A 26,082-nucleotide genomic window follows, 5' to 3' on the forward strand; every position below is an offset into this window, starting at 1 on the left:
CTACGTGTCCAGTCCCTATCCCGTCAAAAGCAAATTTCTGCCAAAAAGTAATTAATACCTAATAATAAGAAAATTAATAATCATCCGGGTAATTACTTAGTTTTTGAAGTCGGTGCCAAACCAAAATTTTTGAGAACCGATATTTTAGACAACGAAGAACGAACGCTTCACTTACTTGCATTATAAAGACATAGTTGGTTTACTCATTAATTTAGTTCTTGTAGGTACTACAACGTACTCGTATTTTTTTTCTGATTGGTAGTAAAGAATGTTTTTGTTGGTTTGGCACCGCCTTCAAAAACTAAGTAATTACCCGGATGATTATTAATTTTCTTATTATTAGGTATTAATTACTTTTTGGCAGAAATTTGCTTTTGACGGGATAGGGACTGGACACGTAGAGAAGTGCCATATAGAAATTATTTTGTGCTTTTCAGTGGGTTGGTTTTTTGAAGGCGGTTCCCTTTTAAAAAAAAAGATATTATATTAAGTTATTTTATTTTGGGTTTATTTTTGTTTATTTTTAATTTTTTAATTCTTTTTTATTTATTTTATTTTATTTTTTACTTTTTAGTGATAGGTAGGTACTTCATTTATTTTAGGTTTTGGGCTAAAATACTAGTTTTTTAGGCTCTCCATTTAGTTTTGGGCTAGTAACTACCTACTAATGTTGGGGATGGCCTAACTCGATGATAATTGCGTCACAACATAATATGACGTTTCGGTGCTAAACGATTTGTATGTAAATGCTCCCACTCCCACTATTTTATCTAAATCGGTTTCAGCAACTTAAATTTGTTGGTAGGTATACCGATAGCATGGCCACCTACTGGGTCCAATTGGTTTTTCAAACCATCCATGTACTGTACACTAAAACTTTTTCCAGAATGTGTAACAAACACTTTTCTGAAAACCGCATCAAAATCGGTTCAGCCAAACGCGAGATAATCACGAACACACATACATACATACATACATACGGGTCAAACTGAGAACGTCCTTTTTTTAAAGGCAGTTAGAAAAAAGTTCATCGACCCACCTAGTGGAACTCTGCAACATAGGCACACGACGACAAGTCGGATAACCAAAACAAAGTGTTTATGTTGCACCAAACCTGAGTTCCACTAGGTACAGCCAGGGTTCTCCAGCTTTTAGTGATAGGTAGGTACTTCTATGCAATGAAGTACCTACCTATCACTAAAAAGGTACAGCCATGGTTCAGCATCAGCTCTATCTTGGGTACTGCTCTCCCAAGTGCTCATCAAGATGTGACGGATGACCAAAATAACGTGGGCCTATGTTACACCAAACCTTAGTTCCACTAGGTACAGCCAGGGTTCAGCATCAGCTCTATCTTGGGTACTGCTCTCCCAAGTGCTCATCAAGATGTGACGGATGACCAAAATAACGTGGGCCTATGTAGCAACAAAACCTGAGTTACACTACAGTACACAACCTGAATAGTACCGTTCTATGCAATGAAGTACCTACCTATCACTAAAAAGGTACAGCCAGGGTTCAGCATCAGCTCTATCTTGGGTACTGCTCTCCCAAGTGCTCATCAAGATGTGACGGATGACCAAAATAGCGTGGGCCTATGTTGCACCAAACCTGAGTTCCACTAGGTACAGCCAGGGTTCAGCATCAGCTCTATCTTGGGTACTGCTCTCCCAAGTGCTGATCAAGATGTAACGGATGACCAAAATAGCGTGGGCCTATGTTGCACCAAACCTGAGTTCCACTAGGTACATCCTGAGTTTCACTAGGTACATCCAGGGTTCAGCATCAGCTCTATCTTGGGTACTGCTCTCCCAAGTGCTCATCAAGGCGTGTTGGATGACCAAAACAGCGTGAGCCTATGTTGCACCAAACCTGAGTTCCACTAGGTACATCCAGGGTTCAGCATCAGCTCTATCTTGGGTACTGCTCTCCCAAGTGCTCATCAAGATGTGACGGATGACCAAAACAGCGTGAGCCTATGTTGCACCAAACCTGAGTTCCACTAGGTACAGCCAGGGTTCAGCATCAGCTCTATCTTGGGTACTGCTCTCCCAAGTGCTCATAAAGATGTGACGGATGACCAAAACAGCGTGAGCCTATGTTGCACCAAACCTGAGTTCCACTAGGTACAGCCAGGGTTTAGCATCAGCTCAGATCTATGTATACTAAAACCTTCTCCAGAATGTAAGAAACACTTTTTTGAAAACCGCATCAAAATCGGTTCAGCCAAACGCGAGATAATCGCGAACAAATATACATACATACATACATACATACATACATACATACATACGGGTCAAACTGAGAACCTCCTTTTTTTTTGAAGTCGGTTAAAAATGTTTTTTTATCCTAATACCGATCGACATCTAATGAAGAGATTTTTTACAATTCGTATTTTAGTAACATTTCCATACAGAGCTCGCCGGTTCAATAGATACTTTGAATAGGTAATTCCTGCAGTGTTGTAAAGAATTAAATAAACCAACCAAGAACTGGTCCATTCTACTCCTGGCCAGTGATGACAATTAGCTCACATGAGGTTTCCATCGACCTCGCGCGCTGGCGGTCGTCTCTACGCAGTAAATCTCTGCTTAGCACCTCGTTATTGATACTATGTATAGTACATATTTTTATTTAAATTGCTATCAGTTTACTCTTCCTAATTGTTTTTATGTAATTGTAGAATAAGAACATTTACCCTTATACTCCATGAGTCCCTATTTGTGAGCCTTCAAGCTTATTGCCGAGGAAAGTGTTCTAAGTCATCCCGTCATTTGTAATCTCCTGTGGCAAAAACTGGCTAACAAGAATCTGGCAGTTAAAGACGCCCGACCGAATATCCGACCGTCTAATCGACTAAATTTGCCATCTAACAGGTACCTATAGGACAGGATCTGATCAGGTATTGAATGTGGTTATATTACCCGACCCACTAAAAGTATACGTTGTAAAAGGAAGTGGCAATACTGCATTCCTCGCCATTCACAGTATATTTCGTTGCACCGGTTTATGTGTGCAGCGTTTAAAAATAGAGGAACAAGACCAACAAGTGTGATATCGGTCGGTACAATATTCATATTTTTGACGATAAATACCTAACTGTATTTTATAAGATGACGTCCTTTTAAAACTATAATGAAATTACCTAATTAACATATGGATTTAATAAGTTTTTGGCAAAAATTTAATTTTAGGTACAAGCTTTTATCGCTGACTGTACTTTTCTTACGACAGACAACTAATACTCATCGAGACAATTCTAAAAACCCCTAACACAATTAGGTTGCGTTGTTTAATTACAGAGTTCCTATGGCCACCTCCTGTCTCCATCATCAGATCAGTTCGACAGTAGCATATTATTGTGTTGTCATCAGAACTACATACAGCTGCCAATTGTCATGACGCTACGATCCTTGGAAGATGGTTAAATTAGTTACCTTAGATTCCATTACATGTTAGTTACGAGGGTGGTCCCAGAAGTGACCGACCTGACACACTTAAAGAGGTTTTTATTTTGAGTAAATACTTTTTTAAAACAGAATACCTCTTTATAAAGTTTAAATTTGAAATTCGAACACATAGCGTCGTTTTTCTTTTGTTTAGTAGCCATCAATAGTGAACGCTGTGAACAAATTTTCCGACATGGAGAAAATTGGCCATCGTTATGTGATACAATACTTTCATTTGAAAGGTTTTAGTCCAACTAGTATTAAAACGGAGCTAGATTCTACTTTGGGGGAGTCTGCTCCATCGTTTACAACTAGGGTTGCCAACTATTTTTTGGTGGAATATAGTATTTTCCAGAATAAGGCATCAAAAATATAGTACTTTTAGATAAAATACTAAACATAAGTAGTTAAGTTTAGTTTGTATAATTATGTGTAAGCTAGTTATAAGAAAAATTGCTACACCCCACCGGGGTCCATGTGCAACTTAACATAATTTGTAACATCTATGTAATGCCATGGTTTGCAATAAAGATTTACTTACTTACTTAAGTGTAATATACGTTTAATCGGAAATATAGTATTTTAGCGTACTATATATTTTTCCAAAAATATATAGTACAGAGAGCCAAAATATAGTACAATACTATATAATATAGTACGGTTGGCAACCCTATTTACAACAGTAAAATATTGGGTGGCAGAGTTTAAACGAGGTCGCTCTAGTTGTGAAGATGAACATCGATGTGGTCGACCAAATGAAGTGACTACGCCAGAAACTGTAAAAAAAATCCAGAAAATGGTATTAGATGACCGTCGATTGAAAGTACGCGAGCTAGCAGACATGGCAGGTATTTCAAAAAGTGCTGTACATCGCATATTAACTGAAAATTTGGATATGAAAAAGATGTGCGCAAGGTGGGTGCCGCGATTGCTCACAGACGAACAAAAAATACATCGCGAAGATATTTCGACCGAGTGTTTGGCAAAATTTCACAACAATAAAGCGGAGTTTTTGCGGCGTTATATTACTATGGATGAAACGTGGGTGCATTATTTCACACCAGAGACGAAAGAACAGTCGAAGCAATGGACTCGAAGAGGAGAACCGGCCCCAAAGAAGGCTAAAACAGTTCCATCAGCAGGAAAGGTCATGGCCTCCGTTTTTTGGGATTGCCGTGGGATAATCTTCATAGATTATCTTCAGAAAGGAAAGACTATCAATGGCGAGTATTATGCCAACCTTTTGCATCAATTGAGTGAAAAAATCTGTCAAAAACGACCACATCTGGCGAAAAAAAAAATTTTGTTTCACCAAGACAATGCACCAGTACACACGTGTGCCAAGGCCATGACCAAAATCCGCGAGTTAAAGTTCGAATTACTCAGGCGAATAGGGTGCATGAGGAATCATGCACCCTATTCGCCTGATTTGGCCCCTTCCGATTATTTTTTGTTTCCTAATTTAAAAAAATGGCTTGGTGGTAAAAGATTTGCCAGCAATGATGAAGTGGAGGCTGCGGTTGATGGGTATTTTGAAGACCTCGACAAATCTCACTACAAACAAGGTGTTGAAGCTCTCGAACATCGCTGGGCTAAGTGCATGGAACTAAAAGGAGATTATGTAGAAAAATAATAAAAAAAAGTTTAGATTTTCTTTTGTTTTCTTTGTCAGGTCGGTCACTTCTGGGACTACCCTCGTACATACAGGTCGAGAGTTCCTATGGCCACCTCCTGTCTCCGTCATCAGATCAGTTCGATAGTACCATATTATTGTATTGTCATCAGAACTACATACAGCTGCCAATTTTCTTGACGCTACGATCCTTGGAAGATGGTTAAATTAGTTACCTTAGATTCCATTACATAGTTACATACAGGTCGACCTAATAAAAGCTTGTTAAAAAGTAACGATTACTTAATGACAACGATAGTACGATCACGGACATGCTGCATAAAATATAAAGTACGTACTATTTATTTATATTGAAATAATTTTATCCAATAGCTGATTTATCTTATTAAATGCACAGTAATCCCCGTACGTAAAGACATGTCTGTGTTGTTTATTGATCACTACACATAAAGGTACAATGAGTATTATAATACCTACTCTTAACTTACCACACTACTGCCTATCTAATTGCCAATATTGCCATGCATTTTTCATAAAAACGTTTTAGGTTAACCCAAGAAAGTTCAATTAGCTACGATATAAAGAACACGGCGGAACGTTATGGATACCGTTTTAGAACCGTGCCTCGGGCGAGGTCTCGCAAATTATGCTTTCTCTGTGTAAGATACGAACGTTGCAAGCTGTAAAATAGTGCCCAGCTATTTGCATATTATTCTATAGAAAATGGTGACAGCCAATGGTATATTTTACACTATACTTTGAGTTTATAAAGATTTGAAATAACTTCTCCAAAGTGAGCATGAATGAGGATCTAAATATTCTAAATCGAGCACTTAATGCGGTAACATTTTGAAGTAAATAGTACTTACTGTAATAAATGTAATTTATGTAATAATCATGCTACTTGAGATTAATTATTTCATTATTAGTACCTACGCATAGGAAAATTAAGTTCCTGATATGCTAACAATAAGAAGTTAGTATGGTATTTTTACCAAATTACCAGATTAATACTGATATTCGTTTCATACTGAATTAACCTGTTAACACTTAATTGAAACGCACGTATTGAAAATATGATTGGTCGAATTTACACAATAAAATGGGGACTAAAACGCTGTGACAAGCCGTTTTAATCAGTTAACGTTTAATCACGCAATACAAACAAACAACAAAAATCGGTACTTTGTTGCGTTGCGCATGCGTGTAAGTACTTATAAAAAAAATAAAAAAATAATAAGAATTCTTTAGATGTGGTTATAGGCGCTGTTAGGAAGGGCGCGCATTGGAAAAATGGCTTATCTCAAGTCTGATAACAATTTATTTTAACATAGGTACAATGTACATGTCTACTAGGGCTTCCAAATACCGGACTTCTCACAATACCGGTATTAATACCGAAACTGTCTTCATCAATACCGGGATCCCGGGATCCCGGTATTGGATATGAATCGCTTAAAATATATAGTTTTATTAAAAAGGGGAATTAGAAAGGCTCACTGGAATACCAGATATATCCTAAAAGCTATTACAACAATAAACAATCAATGCCGCCGTCTGCAATAATTTTATCCAATTTGTTGACTTCACCTCACCAGTCACATTTGTAGTCCAACTTAACCAACCAGACAACATTTTTTTCAAATTTCCGTCAAAATTGGTTTGCCATTATTACAGTTATCCTTGCTCTTTCGTTTTATTTAATGTCACTATCATCATATTCATCACTCACATAATTTCAGGATTCATCCACCACCAACCACCAAATATTTATCTGACGCATTAGGCAACGATCTTGTTTCAATAATAAAATGCGCGCTAGAGACCAGTTAGAGTTAGACCAAGTAAAGTCTGCAACGATTTTGATAGCATACGCAGTACGCAGTGCAAGTGTTATTTGTACGTCATAATTTCATAGAAGTTTGACGTTTAATATTACATTTGCACTGCGCGTGCTATCAAAATCGTTGCAGACTTTTCTTGGTCTAACTCTAGATGCATCTGACGTTTAGTAAGCTTTTTGATACAGCCGAATATAATGGATTTAAAGGGTTTATACTGCGCATTTCCCTCATTTTTTAAAATACCGGGATCCCGGTATTGCCTTTAAAAATACCGGTATTGAAAAATGCGTTTAATAAGACGGGATCCCGAAATACCGGGATCCCGGTATTGGAAGCCCTAATGTCTACTATTTTTTAACGCTGCACGCAAATAATTGTACCCAAATATGAACATTCTACGCGCGAAAACCGTTCCTTGCGCCGTAGCATTCGGTTCTTTACCGCTAGACCGACGTAACAGTTTGTAATTCAAGAACACATTGTTTTAACAATATTCCCACATTGCGGCCGCTAAGAAATGTTGCCTTTGGTGAAATATTTTGTAAATACTGTAATCGGCCGGTGTATCGTTTTGTATATGGGCGATGTCATCTAGATATAGGCCAAGGATCATATTATTCATGATTGTACTGACCGTTCTGTCTGAATGGCTTCTGTCAATGTGTCAATCTGCTCAACCTTACCAAACACAGACTGACAAAAAAACTGATCCTCTACTTCTACTAAATAACTATCTATATCTAATCTTTAATAATTGGAGATATCCGACCATTATTAGAAAAGTAATAAGTATAGCAACCAAGAAGACCTACTACAAGAAAGCATACTGCATCTATTCCTTTAATTCAGAAAGTAACAGAACCTTGAAGTATTGTTAAGTACAAATTCTTTGGTTTAAAACCATAATATTTGATGACTGATAATTTTTTATGGGATTTTTCTATCCATCTTATAATTTACCCAATTTGCGATGAAGTGCCGTTTTCCACAAATCTCTCTTGTCAGGCCTGTGGTAGACCATATCGGTCTCGCATCGGTCTATTCAGACACCAAAAACAGTGTTTCTCCGGTGTTACACCATAAGTCGTCTGGAATAGAAGCAAAGGCCAATGATGATTTTGGATCTTGAGCATTCCAGCCCAGAGAGAAGAGAGTAACTTGTTTACGGCGGGTTAAGCACAAGCATCAAGTTGAACTTAACGAAGTAAACATATTAATATGTATGAGCAAGTTTTAATAAACACAAATTTATCAAGTTACAGTACATCAGATATTTGAGGAGTTAACGCTACCGGTCCGCGTTCACTAACCTTAAGGATGTACCTTTGCATTGTTCACAGTTAAATGCTCCGTTCTAAATTTAAAACAATGCCGACGCTTTTCCAACTTTATTATATAGCCGTTAAAATGGTGAATAGGTACTAAACGGCATTACTGCACGGTTTATAGGCCATCCGCGGTTCACGAATATGATACGAGTAAAATATCACAAAACAAACACCATTGGTTTATTGCATTTTTACTCTATTTAGAAACTTACGCAACTCTCAGTTGGCCGCGACTTTGGTCGCGTACAAATGCGTCTATAATCATATTCATACCTATAATAATATAATACGTTAGAAATCTCCTCCGTTTGAAAGGCTTCATTTCATTTGCATTCACTATTTCTAATCTAACTTAGTTTTCCGGTCTTCGCTTATCGCCATAAGAATGCAGATCATGCAGAAAGCTCTACACGGTAAATAGTTGCAATCGCGGCGCCCCGCTGCGATATTAACTGCGACGCCTGACTCTCAGGGTCTTCCAACCTTTTTATTTATGCCTTGGTTTTTTCGTCCCTCATTAAATATCGTCATAGTAATAAGTTTTTGTTAAAAACTTCATATAAACAAACTTATCGTAGATTATACTTTTCAACAGTCTACTACTTGTCGAGACGATTTAATAAATCAAAACAGATTGAGGTTGCTTTGTTTGATCACAGAGTTCCTATGATATCCTCAGGTATCCTTCGTCAGATCAGTTCCCTATCATGACATCATAATATTGTATTGTATTTTCAGCGATCTTTCTACTACATAGGTATGTCAAATTTCTGCTTAACCAGATACCAACTAAAGTCAAATACTTTAAGACAATTTAACACATAATTATGTAGTTACATACGAATATTGTAAATTAAACAATGTTTGTAAAAACCATAAAACATAAGTTTTATTATTTGCTAAAGTTCACGCCCCCTTGGCGACTCGCTTCGCCCCCTTGAGAACTCCTGCATTCATACATAGATCGTAGCTACGAAACTATGCGATAAGTTAACTATGGTGAAACCATAGACTAGGAATCCTTGACCTTAGGAACAATCGTGCCAAGCGGCATCGCCTGAGTCAAAAGTGCATACTCACTGCACTCACTTAGCTTACGAGCTCAATTTCAAAAAAATCTAAATTTTGAAAGCCTTTATTTCGGAAACTGTTCAATCTACAGAGACAGTTCTAATCTCGTATTGTAGCAAATTTAGTCTTCTTTAAAAACGTCTAAGGAAGATACTATCAAAAACTAGTCCTTTTGGGTTAAAATCGCCCAAAACTAAAAAAAACACGAAATTTTCGCGGTTTTTTCGATTTTTGACAAAGTTGCGTTCGGCGCTCGAGGTCACAAACTTGGATTATTCATTGGGCCAACATCATAAACAAGTCTGTAAAAAATCAGAACTACCGGATTTGACGCAAACGCAAAATGTATAAAATTACTGTATTATAGGTTAATTTAAGGCAGCTTTATTAGACATTCACAAATATTTTGTGTGGAATGTAACTCATTTTTTAAGCTAAATACCGTTCTGCGCTATTACCAAATGCTAAGAGCAGATAAAAGGCGTTAAAAATGATGTCAAGCGATTAACCACGCCGTTCTTAGATAATAGGAGCTTTATGATACGTGATAGTGTTTGTTGACAATTCGCTTTTAACGATAACCCACAAATACGAGCTAAATTGAAACTTAACGTAGAACTAAATTTATTGTTTTCGAAAGGTATAATCGTAAATCAGTGGCTGAGGTTAAGCGACGTCGCCGTTGGTTTAGCGGTCGTCTGGGTCGGCAGAGTGCTGCTCGGGCTTCGATGGCAGATCACTCGGCTGTTGACCCTGCCGCATTGTCCCTGGCGTGTGTTTCCATTGCTTACCCAGGCGCGCGCGAGATGAGCTTTCTAGCTTACCAGCGTTACGTGACCTCTACATGCGTAACAACTATGAGTAATCAGATAGACAATTATACTGGTTTGTCTGAACCTTTGACTCTTCTTTGCCCGGTATGCGATTTTAATGACTCCCCAGTCTCCCACGCCGTTCACTCCACTCCCGTCGCTCGCGATCCGTGTCAGAGCACATCGTATCCCCATTATTATAGGTTGCATTTTGCCTATACGGGTAATCCTTTTTGATGCGCCTGCTGCCCTCTATTATTAATATACCGGAGGAATCCTTTGCTGGGTTCTAATGACAAATCGAATGAAATGCATTGCAATTTGCAAAGCATAGCCAACATTGTCTAGGTATACCTGTTAAATAATTTGTGATATTGGAGTGTTCATATTTATAAAGGATATTTTAAATCACAGTAACAGAAGAATGAGAACTAGCTTAACCGTTTAACAATATTGAGTTACCATGGGCCTGGGGGTTAAAAAAGGCTAACGTGCGAGATGCTAACCATTAGTAACGATCTTACGAAACTTAAATAACCAGACAGTGAGGTCACGGGGAACCGGTTCATTGCCATAATAACATTATGTATGGTTACGTTACGAGCCAATATATTTAGGAATAACAATTTCCTATTGTGCGTCTATTTTTACCGATTTGTAATATTTATAATAATACATAGTCGTATTAATAACGAATTACCAACGTTATGGTTGACTGACTTAGCGAAAATGTGCCTATATGACTATGTAAATACATACATGAACAGTGAAAACAAGTCACGTTGTGTTGAACGACGGAAGACTACAAAAAGCCAAACTTGTTTCGTTAAGTACTGCTTTTTTATAAGATAAATTGTCCAGCGTGACTTTACCAACTGAGGCGCGAGTCAAACTTACGAAGTTGTTCTTCATTTTGTGCTCATGGCCTCTCTGGCCCTGGGGCCATGGCATTTGGCTCTTTAAGCCACCACACGTTACGCCACTGGGTTTAACTACCGTACGCAGTATACCTATCCGGTCAAACGCATAGTAAAGTTTACGAGCCATAAATTGTCTCTTAAATGTGCACACTTAACACTATACTTATATAACATTCGTATTTTACTGAAAAGGAGTGTAATATCAATCGCTTATATTATACCATGCACGATCGAGTCGACCTTTTGCGCTATCCGGTATTCAGTCAGCTCCCCGATTCATCATTATCACGAGCGAATTTTTTCTTAGATGTATGCAACTGGTACATAATATATGGTAAACTGGCTACCAAAGTAACCAAAGCTCGAAGTCACGGTTACTCTGGTTCGCCTTTGCTCGTTGGCAACGGGAACACACGATCAGCATAAAATCTGAGACGTAAAGATGTAACCTGGAGCAATGGCCGTTTAGTCGCAGGTGTTCTGAGCCTCTTGTGAAGCTGTGACTAATCCACACCCATGCAAAATTACCACTGCTTATAACTTTATGAGCGATTTACATTACATTGTAACGAGTTCAGCTGTTAAATTAAAATTCCTCTCCTTGCTAATCTTGCGTTAAAATATAAACAAACGGAAGTGTTTGACTTGGAAACGGTGCGTTACGTAAGCAGGCAGGTCGGTGTGAGCGCACGTATTGCGAACAATCTATCGTCTCGTTATTTGTTTATACTGACCACATAGCACCACGTTCCTATTTTCTTTTTATACCAGAAGGCCTTGCTTATTTCTTGAAGGGTTTACATTATTTACTCTCAAACCTGATTATTTGTGAATATTTTATAGTGAAACTACTATAAAAATCACAAATAATCAGGTTCAGTCATCCTTTTGAATTAAAGTTGGAAAGTATTTATCGTGTAATCAATTACTATTAGTACCTACTAAAAAAATCTGTAATTATTAATTATGGTTATTAGGATTTGATTAGAATTAAAACTGACACGCACTGTAATGTTAGCGTAGGGCTTTATATATTGTCTTTGTCTTTCCTTTTTATAAACTTTATTGAGTGTACAGGTATACCAATATAAAATACCAAATTTATCAAATCAATGCTACATTTTAAATTTACCGCAGAATATGTTATTTGATAAACACATGTATAATAGTCGGTTATGTTGAAGCACAAAATTCATGCATGATATAATTTGAAATTTACTTATTAACAAAGATTGCAACTAGTAGGTATGTTCGGAAACTTGGCAAAGACAAATAAAACTAAAACAAGGCGAGCCGGTCTATGACGAACAATGGAATAATAAACTTCTCTTTCTCTTGCAGAACTTATCTCATTTTACACTCCACTGAATTAAATGTATCATCACATACCTGTTCGCTTTTATCACAAACCTTTGTTTACATTCTTATATAAGCATTCTATTGTTTTCCAAAATTAAAACATAATACATACTTAATATTTTGTCATCGTCAGGTCAGGGTCATTTACAATGTAACGTCTTCATTAATTTCGTAATGTCTTACAAGTTTCATTGTTGAAAAAAAACAAAAACGATTCTAATAAAAATACAATAGGTACAGTCAGCAAAACAATTAGCTTTGTACCTCTGCATACAATTATTTGTATGCAGGGAGGAGTGCTAAGGTAATATTTTTTCTGACTGTACATAAGTCTATAGGTTACATGCAATCTGAAGGCGCTGTTGCGCGACGTACGCTGCAAATAAGATTTTTGCCCGAAGGCCGTCATTTGTGTCCTGGGTGGTAATGGTAATTACAAACGCTTGCCAGACGTGGCCGAGTTGATCGCAGTATTCAGTATATCCACACTAAGCATTTTTTCTACGGATCTCCAGGGTCACGTTACAATGGTTCACTCAAGAACTTGCTCCGCAAGCAATGATAATATGTGACGTTATCTATGAAAAGGGACTTTATTGTCGATGGCGCATACGCCATTATTAACGATGCTCCGATATAAATACAATGCCGCGCGACGCTGTCCGGCGTAAGCGCCATCGACAATAAGGTCCCTTTTCATAGATAATGCATCATATACGGTCAGCTGACCCGGTCAACCACGTCCATTAGCGCTGACATTCGATCGAACAACTCTACTCGCTTTGTGGAAAACTCAATAACCACCCTAATGGGATTCCGTCCAACGTGGCGAGCCGCGCGGAACTTCCAGCTCGCTGTAAATAAACCTAGGTCATAACTTAATTGGTTCACTTTGTTTAACGCACAGCCAATTTGCCTGCCTATAAATAGGCAGGTGCTGTTTTCATAGGTAAAAATGCATAGGTATATTAATATGTATAAACAAGGGTCGTTTCGTTTATTTAACCTAACTTATTTTTACCATCCACGCACTGAAAAATTAGGGCATGCTTGTTTTGTAAATGTTTACCGACGAGCTGAAATGATTTTGTTGAACTTTATGAAAGTAAGATAGACTTAATTTTTCTGCGAATTCGTCTTATCGATCTCCCGATAATTCTCTCGACGATCGAGATATTGAATTAAAAAGATGGAATGTACAAAATAAGAGATCAAACAAGAAACGACGATCCATTTAGATTTCAGTGTTGGGATAATTTGTTTAGGTTGAATTACTTCCAACTAAAAAAATCAAAACTATCCAAACATTCCAAACTAAAGATCTAAATTCAAAAACAATCTTCTTAAATCTCTAATTTGCTTTAAATATTCTCTCCATTAGTTAGTGTAATACATGTCAAATAGCGCACTCAAATAATATTGACGATGACTTCACTCGAATCTAGTTTCGAGATAACATGAGTTTATGAATGGGCGACTGAGTTACTAACGCGCAATGAGCGGCCTTCTCAGTGGGTTACGGCGCGGCCTAATTGCGCGTGCCATTAATTTGATTGTCTGGAAATCGGCGATCGTCTGCAGTCAGCTGTTGCGTCATCGCGCACATGTATCGCAGCTATTCATAATTCATATTTTACGCGACCTACTTTCCTCCGCCATGGTTAATGGGACAATTGGGACAACCCTTTTTTAACACAAAGAATTTCGGTAATAAACCCAATACATTGTACACCTACAATCTCACTGAAAACCTCGTTTATGAAAGTCGCCCAGTTCGATCCTTTCGTTCGTAAAGGCCTGCGCAAACCGGCGGAGCGCAGCGCAGATCACTTTAAATTTATCAATGTATATTCTTCCGTATTTCAATTACATTAATGGATAAATTTGAATGCTCTGAGACCGACCTGGGAGCATCACGGGGGATTTCTACTCTTCGGCATCGAGGAGCACGTTAGAGGATACCGCGGCGGTAGGCGGCGGCATGCCGCGGCATCCCCCGGTATGCGCCGAGGCCTCCCGAGTGCGCCGGGGTAGGGGGGCTGCGGGAGGTGAAGGCTTGGCGCAACTCGGCGGACGACGAGGGAGAACACGAGTTTTGATACCGCAAGCACCTCCGAAATGCCGCGGCTTCCCACGGCATGCCATGATCGGTGATTATACATTCCGTTCCACTAGCGACCACGCATATCGCGGGGGATTTTACCTCGCCGGTGTGCGCTGCGCGGCGTAAATCCTCCATGGTGATCTGCGCTGCGCTCCGCCGGTGTGCGCAGGCCTTGTATCGGTAAATAAGATTTTCTTTGGGGGGGTGCGGATTAGGGAAGGTTCTTTGATTATTTTTAATGAGCAAGCGTCATCTTCATTGCAGACTGTTTTACAACATTGTTGTACGAGTATCATCAATAATTCAAAATATCCTGACGACCCATAGATACTTATCTAGTTGAAACAGTATGAGCTTTAATTAAGACAAAACAAATTTAACATTAAGTATTTCAATTTCCATTTTAATTAAAACGAGGAGATAGTTTTCATGCTTTAGTTAAGTTAATTAGGTACTCGTAGTATTTCCCCCCGACTGGTTTCAATCTCTGTTAACGGTTTCAAATGATTGTTATCATTAAGCTCCAATCCTACACGTGTTGGGCAGTATCAATGTTTGTGATTGTTGTAATTAATACTTATTTCTAGAATCTGACATACTGTGCACTTATTTAAATATTCCTGTGTCGGGTGTAGGCACATAAAGTAAATTATATTCCTATGACTTGCAAACACGACCTTTACATATGGTGCTATTTTGCCACACTCCCTTCGGCCGTGTTTTAATTTATCGCCACTTGTTGCGAATTTCCCATTTTCGCACTTGTATCGTAATGGACATAAGCAATCGACATTTATTTATATTTATGTAGCATATGATGTGTTTAATTTAAGCCAGTAGTCGTCATTTCTTACGCATAAGTGTGGGAAATAGCTGTGGTTGCAGGAATTCCTAGCGCTAGACTAATTTCCTTGGCCCGACCGTCACCGCCGACGGATATTGCTTGCACCGTACGTTACTTTACCACGCCCTCTAGAACGTGCCTCATATGGTGCGCCCCGTATTATCTTTATATTCCGAAATACTCATATTTTTCAAAGATTTTTTGAAATAAAACCAATGTTTAAGCTATTTTCTGACTGCTATACATCATCTTTTAATTCTTCAAATTTGAAGTTCAAATAGTAGCGCGGAATATAGGTACTGTTATCCCTAAACAACAAATAGTACTTAATGCATAAAATCAATTTTATTCCCTTAAGATTGGTCAGCGCTACGCGCTGCTTTAACGGTTTTGCATGATGTTGATGGCATACACTTATAATATGATGTGTAAATATGTTGATCAGTGCAACTTGCATAATAACTACACTAGTTACTTTAAAAACAATTTATGCAACAGAGCAGCGGTACGTGCCTTGACTTAGATATATACTCTTGATCGGAAGTGAAGCTTACTGATGGTTACGGCACCTAAATAGTTGACACCAAAACACTTCCGTATTTCTATCAAAAATAACTGTACCCACTGTGTTAGTCAGCACCAACAGTACTCCGACCGCTAAAATGTTGCACTTATTATTCACCCAAGTCAACAAATTTATGATTTTAATAAACAAACATAGTACCGATACCGACCGACATTCGATTCCTCCCATACGGACTTAAAATAAACTGACCAAACGCTTTTAAGTTGTTTGCTGCAAGCGGAAGTGCTATTTGCCGCAGGCTTATGCCCTTTGAAAGTTTGAATAGACGCACCCATCTGATAAACAAAGCGATGCACTTAAAGCAGAATCCTTGTGGCTGCATACCGTTCTTGAAATAGCCGCACGCTATTACAAGTTGTAGTTACGACGCTAACACCCTCAAAACATTCATCGCATTCTTAAAACAAATAAGTAAGTTGAAGATTGATCGTATATTCAGTGTATATAATTGTAAACCGTAGAGTACGAAACAAACGCAGCAAGAAAACACTACCAGAACCAACCACTCATAAAATTCAAAGCTCAAAGTTAGTTACTCACTTACAGAAATATGACAAGCTATTTTAAGTAAAACATAATTGACCCAAGAAATGTTAAACATTGAGAGCTCTTTTACATAACCACCGTTTGACCTACTTCCTACTTCACAGTTGTTTTAATTCAGTCGGCTTTATTGTATTTATCCATGGATTACTCCCTCCGCTCCGCTCTGCTTGACAAATTATTGATGACGACACGCCCGCTGGAATTCCAGCCCGCGAACCGGAAACCGGGGCGCACTACCGTTAACATAGAGAAATTATCAAATCAGCCGAGAATTGCAGAGTTATAGAATATATAGTTTGCCAATCACCGTCGGAATGGAGATATAATCATTTACATATTTAGGTGAAACAGTAAACTTGAAAAACAATGGCAAAATGCCGGGATAACGCGAGGAAGAAGAAGTAAACTTGAAAAACAATGAGTTAAGTCAGCGGTCGGCAACCTTTTAGCAGCCAAGGGCCACATAGTAGGTAACGAAGTTGACACGGGCCGCACTTTGTTAATATTTATGACTAGACTAGACATTGTCGTTTGTCAATATTACATAAAAAATAGCCAAGGAAGCTCGCGGGCCGCAAGTGACAGGTTCACGGGCCGCATGCGGCCCGCGGGCCGCGGGTTGCCGACCGCTGAGTTAAGTTGTTAGTCCTTGTAGTACCTAGTTAGAGTTAGCAGTATAAACACATGAATGCCAAATGCAATTAACTTATTTAGCGCAGTGTGAAATAACACAATCGACTGTTAGAGCTGCCTTTATCCGTCAACATCCGACGTTACCGCCGCCGCCGAGGGGCACTTTTTAGGGTTCCGTACCCAAAGGGTAAAAAACGGAACCCTATTACTAAGACTTCGCTGTCCGTCCGTCCGTCTGTCACCAGGCTGTATCTCATGAACCGCGATAGCTGGACAGTTGAAATTTTCACAAATGATGTATCTCTGTTGCCGCTATAACAACAAATACTAAAAATAAAATAAATATTTAAGGGTGCTCCCATACAACAAACACGATTTTTTTGCTCTATTTTTTGTTGATGGTGCGGAACCCTCCGTGCGCGTGTCCGACTTGCACTTGGCCGGTTTTTATTCATAAAATTTCATTCGAAAGATTGCTGTATTAACTGTCTTGATTCAATCTACGAAATGATTAGAGTCGGGCCAAGCTAAACACTGCACATAACACTGATTAAAAAAGCTGTCAAAAATCGTCAGGTGAACAAGTCTGCCGTGGCTGAGCATTTACTGGAGTCAGGACCAAACCACTGGATTGAGCTGCATAACCCTAAAATCCTGTCCACGGATCGTCATTTCTACAGCAGGAAAGTACGGGAAGCCATTGAAATCAAAAAACATAGTAATTTCAATCGGGACGAGGGTTTCAAGATCTCATCCACATGGAATCCAGTCATTAGTAAATGTAAGCGTAAACGAATATCGACAGTCGATAAATCGAATATCGTTAGTGTTGTGTGTCGATAGAGTGACATCCCTAGTGCGCAAAACGTTCAAGCGGATAAACAAGACCAAGTGCGGGTAGTTCGAAAAACTCGCGCGGTTAGACGATGGTGATCAACTTAAGCCAGTCTTCTCCGAGACCACGGGGACAACGCCGTCCTCGAAACGTCGGAGGTAAATCTTAAAACTTAGATACGCGATTAAGTCCCGTTGTATAATTTAATACTGCACATACTTTGCAATGACAGAGTATGAGAGTACCGCCATGAACGCCTAATTCTTATGAAAAGATAACACACTTTGTCACTTTAAGGCACATAAAGTCTGTAAAGAGTTAGCATAGACGGACTCTTCATTCACGTAGGTATTTGATTTATGACAGAGCAAAGAAAAAGGTTTGTTTCTATAACGCATAACTTTTTTTGTTAGCCTAATTTAATGTCCCACTGGGCAAAGGTCGGTTCCTCCACGCAACCCTGTCGATTGTAGTTTCCCGCCAATCCGGATCCATCTCCTTTTCGGCCTGCCTGCACCTCGGCCAGCACCATCTATGGTGTTCCGTGGGACCCACTCGCTAATCATTCTGGCCCACCTTTCAGGGTGCATGCGGCAGACATGTCCAGCCCAGTCCCACACTTAAGCTTAACTTTAAGCATAAATTTTTACATAAAAATAATCAAATTTTGATGTTTATGACAACTTCATATTTATTCTTGATAACCCCATTGTGATCTCTTTAATTTTTTTTATCGAATATAGAGGTAGATATCTGATCGATAGAGGACGCACTCGAGTAAACTACATACTTATAACTAGATTTTTACCTCAGCGCTCCCAAGGACTTAAATTTGTAGTGGTACGGGTACGGGTCCGAGATATACCCCAAATAATGTTAATCGCCCTCGAGTAGATCAAAAAACTCCCCTTGCGGGAGCCACACAACTTTATTAAGAGAGCAACAAAGTGAACAAAGTGTCCACTTTTGCATATAATTGTGAATGCTTCGTTAGCTTCACAACTCTGTTGGCTTATCAATTTCTCTTGCTTCACCATGCATGCATTATTATCGTGATACGAAGATTCCTCCGTAACGCACGTGACACCCAATAGTTTTATTTACGTCTTGCACAGGGTGCCGTCAATTGAAGCCAATTTATATTTATGAAGATCGAAATGTGTACCACATTTCTTACGTAGCCATTTGATTTCGGTTGTAAAATAATTATAACGTATCAATCCCCCTTTGTTAAGGGTTCTAAAAAAGAAATACAGAACCCTTGTTTAACATCACACGTGTTTTTCTGTTTGTCTGATTGTCACAGCCAATTTAAAATAAACGAATATTATAGGACATCCTTACACAAATTGACTAAGTTCCACATCCACAGTAAGCTCAAGAAGGCTTGTGTCGTGGGTACTCAGTAGCGACAGGGGGGTGTCACTCCGCAGTTTAGGTACATTTGGCCGGCGCGCCCATCGGACAGGCGTATGGCAGTGGGCTGCCGCTCGGCGTGCACGATAGTCGTGTCACGTGGCGCTCGCGCAAAATTGAAAATACACAATGGCTTCAAAACTTACTTCCGTGAGAATCAGACATACTATCTCCGGATAAAAAATGTATGTTTACATAATCAACGTTTGTAATTCCTACATTTTTATCTTAAAAATAATAAATCAGTGGGTATAAAGTCTATTTTTTAATTCGGTAGACTAAAATGACATTTCATAGCATGAAATCATGAAATGACACATGATGTTCATACTATGAAATGTAATTTTAGTCTACCGAATATAGACTAGGTATAAAAACTTGTCAAGTGATAACCCCGTGCCGACACTCACAGCTCGGTCATAAAACTGCGGCGCGCAAAGGAGATTCACGGTTCGTGCGCGGTTTTAAGTTTAAATTTTGCTTGCAGGCGGCGATATAGGTGTAATTTTATACCTAAATCTGACTTTTGTGAAGGAGTGAATTTTCTGTACGATAGTACTATTAGTTATTCTGTGGTAACGATATAATAATAATAATAATAATAATAATAATATATTTTTTATTCAAGCAACATGGCTCATAAGGCAGTGAAACATAAAAATTAAATTAAAATTACAATTAAAATTAAAATACAAATTAAACTACGAAATTGCTTAGACACTAGTGCATGCAATATAATAATAAATTCACTATAACTATAACTACAATTTGTTTATTTATTACTGCGTGCGTGTATCAGGCAGCAGTTATTCAAATACAGGCAATCAATCCTGTTTGCAAACATTCTCAGAATGCTGTTGGAGCTGGCCCTCACTCTGCGCACAAGGGATGTAGCTCGTTTGCGCATGGTGGTGTAGAAGCAGTCTACTCGCGCCTCCGCGAACATCCCCGATGCACTACAGAATTTGGGCAGCCCCATCAGCACTCTGAAAGCGTTGTTATATTGAACACGCAGCGCGCTGTACCGTTTATGAGTATAATCAGCCCACAGGTTGCTTGTGTAGAAGGTCGTACAGTAAGCCCTAAAAAGGGTGACTTTTACATCTTTGGAGCAATGAGCAAACCTGCGAGCTATCATATTAGCTCTAACGGACAACGCTCTGCGTTCGCGTTCGATATCTACGTCATCTTTAAGGTCAGAGGTTACCATGTGTCCCAAATATTTAAATTTATCCACTATTCGTAGCGGATGACTATTTAGTTTGACACTTGGAAACTTGGGTGTAGCCTTACCTCTGGCCCTAAATACAACGCATTCGCTTTTGTTTACATTATACAGCAAACCATGGCTAGAAGCGTATTTCTCACATATCGAAATGAGCTTAGCCAATCCGCAGGCCGAGGCACTCAGTAACACCATATCGTCGGCGTAGCTCAGATTATTTACGCAAACTCCATCAATATGGCAGCCGATACGGGTGTTACTGAGCTCCTCTACCAGTGCGTTAATATAAAGATTGAATAGCCTTGGTGAGGTTAACCCACCTTGGCGTACACCACATTCCAGGCCATATGGCTGAGAAAAGGAGTCCGACGATCTGACGACATTAACCTGGTTGTGGTACCAGAATTTAAAAATTCCACTAATGTCAGCTGGCAAGTTAATGTCGTCAAGCTTCTGCCACAAGATGTTGTAGTGCACGAGGTCGAATGCCTTGGAAAGGTCTAAGAAACAGGCATAGACAGCTGTCCGGCGGTCTGTGTAGTACCTAACGGTCTGTTTCAATGCCAAGATAGCGGATTCAGTTGACAGGCCTGGTTTGAATCCAAACTGATTATCGTGAATTTTCAAACATCTGTCTAGTTGGCAATTGAGCAGACCGTCCAGCACCTTGGCTATTATGGTGGCAAGCGAAATTGGCCTGTAGTTACACCTATCGCTCACGTCACCTGTTTTGTTTTTTATTATAGGAACCACCACAGTTTTCATCATGTCAGCCGGCAAGTAGGTGTGTCCTATACAAAACGAGTAAAACATTGCTAACACTCGACTCACGTGCGGACCGGCATGATGTAGATGCTCAACACTGAGACCGTCGTGGCCAGGCGACTTCCCTCTAGAAATAGAATTTAAAGCCATTTTTACATCCTTTGCTGTAAAATGAGCGGTCGTCTCCCGTCCACAGGTCCCAGAGTCAGCCACACAAGTCGTCTGCGTTGGCCCTAAAGGTGACTTGACTGTAAAGTGTTCCCTAAATACTTCAGCTATAGACCCACTTTCGCTTACTCCACCGACACTCACCGGCAGGCCCGGCTTACCATTCAATCTGTTGGTAGATTTCCAAAAACTACTAAAATCGCGCCTAGAATGATGTTCCGCAATGATATTCATTTTTATTTGCTCCTCGTGTTTTTGACACCATTTTAAGCGCGCTTTGAAAATCTTTCGACTTTCTAGCATCTCGTCGTAAATATGCCCCGACCTCGGTTCACCACACCATACCCACAGATTAAACTTACACCTAGCCTCTCTGTGAGCTGCACTAACATATTTATTCCAGCCGATCACACGTTTTTTATTTCGTACTAGTTTTAAATCATAAGAAATAGTTGCAGCATAACTCATAGCGGTTACAGTTTCCTTATATAGCTTGTCAATTAACATACGATGACTAGGGTTGTTAGGGATGTTAGGGTTGTTAGGGTGTTGATATAGATAATATACAAATACTTAAATACATAGAAAACACCCATGACTCAGGGACAAATATCTGAGGTGTCAAATCATTGTCCTTACCTGGATTCGAACCCAGGACCATCGGGTTCATAGCAGAATCACTATACATGGCCACTACCGACAAGGCCAGACCGCTCGTCTCCTACATTTGCTCTGAAACTACTGGACCGATTGAGTTGAAATTTGGCTAACATACGTAAGGCCGGTCTTGGCCGGTTTTTTAACATTATATTTTATGCTTCTTCTTACTTATATTGTTTGAATACATTCTATACATTACTTAATTATTACAATTTATTAGCTCCGGAAATATTCACGAAGTAAGTACCTACATAATCTTGTAAAATATATTTACTTTTAGCTCTTGGACTCTCAACGTTTAACAAACTTTGTTAGCGTTATCGTAAAGAACAGAGACGGTCTGATAAATATTCTACTAAAGTTTATTTTATGAAGCTAAGAAATGAACAAATATTTTCTTTAGCTTAGAAATTGTTCTTCGCTTCTTTTAAAAACGAATTAAGTAAAGCGAAAACCTAATCTCAGGCAAATTGTATAATAACATTTCGAGCTCTTGCCTTTGTATAATTAATAAATAGTAGTAAAGCTGGTCTTGTCCATGTGCCGAATACGTCAGCCTTCGATTACCATAATCGCTCAGTGAAAAGCATTTCGGATGCAGACATCGTTGCGCGCCGATCAGTGCCTTTTAAAGTCATCATTTTCAGGCCATGGTTTTCCTGCCTGACGAGGTGACGAGTCAGTTACAAATCATTTATTCATATTTATGTTATGGCATGCCGAATAACTACAATCGAGGACAATTAAATAAGAGTCACTTTGTATGGAAATTATATACAAAATGACTCGTTTTATTGACGTATACGTAATAACACGCACAAACCTAAATAGACATTCTTCTTCTTCGGGTGCCGTCTACGCATGGCATAGCAGTTTGGCAAGCATCATAGCATTCATAGCAATCTGAACCCAGCACACAGTTCTGAAAAGTGATATAGGTATCACAGGCATTATTAAACAGTAATTCTTTTTAGACCTATACAACTTGATGATGCTAAAAATTTTACGTAGGTCCATGCGGAGCTGATAGAATTGTCTAATTGCACTGCACACAACAATTTTTCGGCTATTTTACCGCTTGTTAACAGCCATTGTTTCCTCAGATATTCCCGACATTCCCGAGGACATCAAGAAGCTGCGGGCGCTGCAGATCGCGGACTTCAGCAGCAACCCGATCCCGCGGCTGCCGGCCGGCTTCAGCCAGCTCCGCGCTCTTACCGTGCTGGGGCTCAACGACATGTCGCTCACCAGTCTACCCAGTGATTTTGGCAGGTGAGAGACACCCGCTATTTTTTTGCTATAGTTTGTTGATTCCCGGCAGACCCGATAGCAGGCTTAGTTTATGAGTGATGCAACTAAGGTGCTCATAGCTGACCCTGAACATAGGCGAGTATACGTTATATGGACCGCTCACTATCGATTGTTAAGTTAATAAGGTCGAAATAGTCATTAACGACCACCGCTAACATAGTACGTTGCTATATTAGGTACTTTTTGACTGATAACGTCAAAAATAATCATCTAAAAGGATAATCAGTAATCACCTAAGCAAGTAGTATAAGAAAAGCCTAGAAGTATGTTATAGTACCTACGTGCGTGTAGTCCATATAGATAGGTAAATCAAATAAATTATTTACCATAAATATTCATTCTACAAGTATGTATACGTGCAAATACCGACGTAAATATCAACGTATTCCATTTGCTGTCAGATTTTTGCATCAACGATACTCTATGCAACAAAATATCATTCAATATACTAACAGAGGTACAATCGCTTACGATCACGCTATAGCAAATGGTTTCTTTAGTAAATTACATAATGACGCGACGGTAAAAAAGTCAAATCTTTGTGCAAGTTGAACTCGTAATGACCAGTGATCGGAATTGGTAGTGCCATTTCACGGGACTTCGGTGCGTAAGCTTGTGACGTTTAGCGTCGCAGTTAGGGTTAGAAAGAGGTAGGAAGGAAATGAAAGTTGGAAAGAGGTAGGAAGGAAATGAAGTTTGGAAAGAGGTAGGAAGGAAATGAAAGTTTGGTTTAGAAAAGTTAGTTAATATTATGTATTTAAAATTACAATAAGTTAGCTAGGGTCGTGAGTCCTTATAACTGAGCCGGCAAGAATGAAATAATGAAACAAGTCTTTAATAGGAGGCACTTTCCTGGAACTCTACTTCGCAGGCGGGCAGTTGTAGATGGCTCCGCTGAACAAAGCAGGCATCGCAGTCGCAGGTCCAGAGTATTCTAAGAAGGCTCCGCACTGTGGTCCAGGATCCTCAGCTCGGAATGGAAACCTTCCAGATTGTGGAGCATGCGCATAGCGCAACCCGGGGTAGTGCAGGCTAGTGGGTTTTCAGAGTGAACCCCAGACTTGATCCCTAGCAATATTGGTCTTATTATAATATGCACACAACGGTGACTGCGTCATCCGGCCCGCAAGGAAAGAAATATCAGGAAAGTTAACCTTTTAGCATTTCTTTAGTGTTCACGGATGAAGCAGTCAGAAAAGAACAGATTAGTTAACAGCATAAAAGAATACAACGTAAAATTAATCCCATAAGAAACTTAGATTAAAGATTCACAACACTTACCCGATCCGGGGAAATGTACACAGCATAATAAAAGCTTGTGAACACAACAACTTGTGATCTAAAGGTATTCAATCAAGTTTAGTATTTTACATTTAATATATATCAAAGAAAATTTGCGAAAATACGAGAGCAACCTTCACCATATTTTTCATGTGACAGATTCACAGATTCCTGAAGGAATTTTTAAAATGTAATGTTTTTTTTGCAACCGGCCAGCACAAAGCGCCGAGCGCAAACGAGGTTTTATAGCAAACCGTTACATACCCCCCTTTTTAGGTTAGGATTTTTGCTAAGAAAATCCGCTGCTAAGTCTATTTTACTTAATAGAAATACAAGTTATCAATCAGGCTTCACACACAAAATACCTCTTCATACTTACAACACGCAGACAAACAAGCAATAAACACTATAGAACAGTGTTTTTGCGTCCATACAGGCTGAGTATTTTACTTAAGCTAGAATAAAATACTCTCATATAACTATTAATAGATGTTGATTAGTCTAACTCTAAACCTCAGTATTCAAGTTGTTCCCGCATACTATTCTTTTTTATAAAACTTTGTAGAAGTTTTATAACCTAAATATAATAGGCAAAGAGCTCATTAACCAGTAGGGGTTAACAGCAATATTTTACGTAATAGATAATTAAAAAATTAGAATATGATAGCGGTTTAGTTAGTAAGAGTTTCATGAGGGTTTTCTACAGAATTAGACAATAGACGTAGATATAGCAATAAGGGAAGAAATTAATTTTAGCACTTTAAGGATGACAACATAGTCTGAGACTTAGAAAGACTATCCTTGACACCATTTAGATCAATTGCAGGCTCTAAGTGAGATTCTAAAATATCCTCAGGTGGTATGTTTAATTTTACAATCTGGCTTCGGAGATCTTGTACTAAGGCAGCTGATCCACCTCTGAGAACGACCTCGTATTCAAGCTCAGCTTTTTGTAGAGACAAAAATTTAATAGGGTGAGCCATGATTAAGTCACACGAATAGGGTAGGTGTTGTGATTACACAGTAGGTTGAAATACAGTTTTAGTTTCTTAGTATGTGGTTTTAAAACTCACTTAGTTAGTTAGTTAGTTAGAAGCTACATTAGTAAGGTAAAGGCTATGGAAATTACAATTTCCTTGACAATAATTAACAAAAATATAGAACCACGTACCAAGGAACTGCTCTAATCAAACTTAAACTAAACATGACAGTACAAAAATGACTTAAAAATTAGAATGACAAATGAAGCTACCTACATCAGTGAAAACTAAAAAAAAATGCTAAAGACCTGT

General features: G+C 38.9%; 1 protein-coding gene across 1 annotated transcript in view; it reads left to right on the forward strand.

The window, feature by feature from the left end:
• Positions 1-26,082, forward strand: part of LOC134658697 (protein lap4) — a 122,471-nt gene that overhangs the window by 11,356 nt on the left and 85,033 nt on the right. The window contains exon 3 of the mRNA XM_063514352.1: positions 23,302-23,470. Within this exon, the coding sequence (XP_063370422.1) occupies positions 23,302-23,470 (169 nt within the window). The remainder of the gene's footprint in view (positions 1-23,301; positions 23,471-26,082) is intronic.

The sequence above is a fragment of the Cydia amplana genome, chromosome 2 (assembly GCF_948474715.1).
Source record: "Cydia amplana chromosome 2, ilCydAmpl1.1, whole genome shotgun sequence".
Lineage (NCBI taxonomy): Eukaryota > Metazoa > Arthropoda > Insecta > Lepidoptera > Tortricidae > Cydia > Cydia amplana.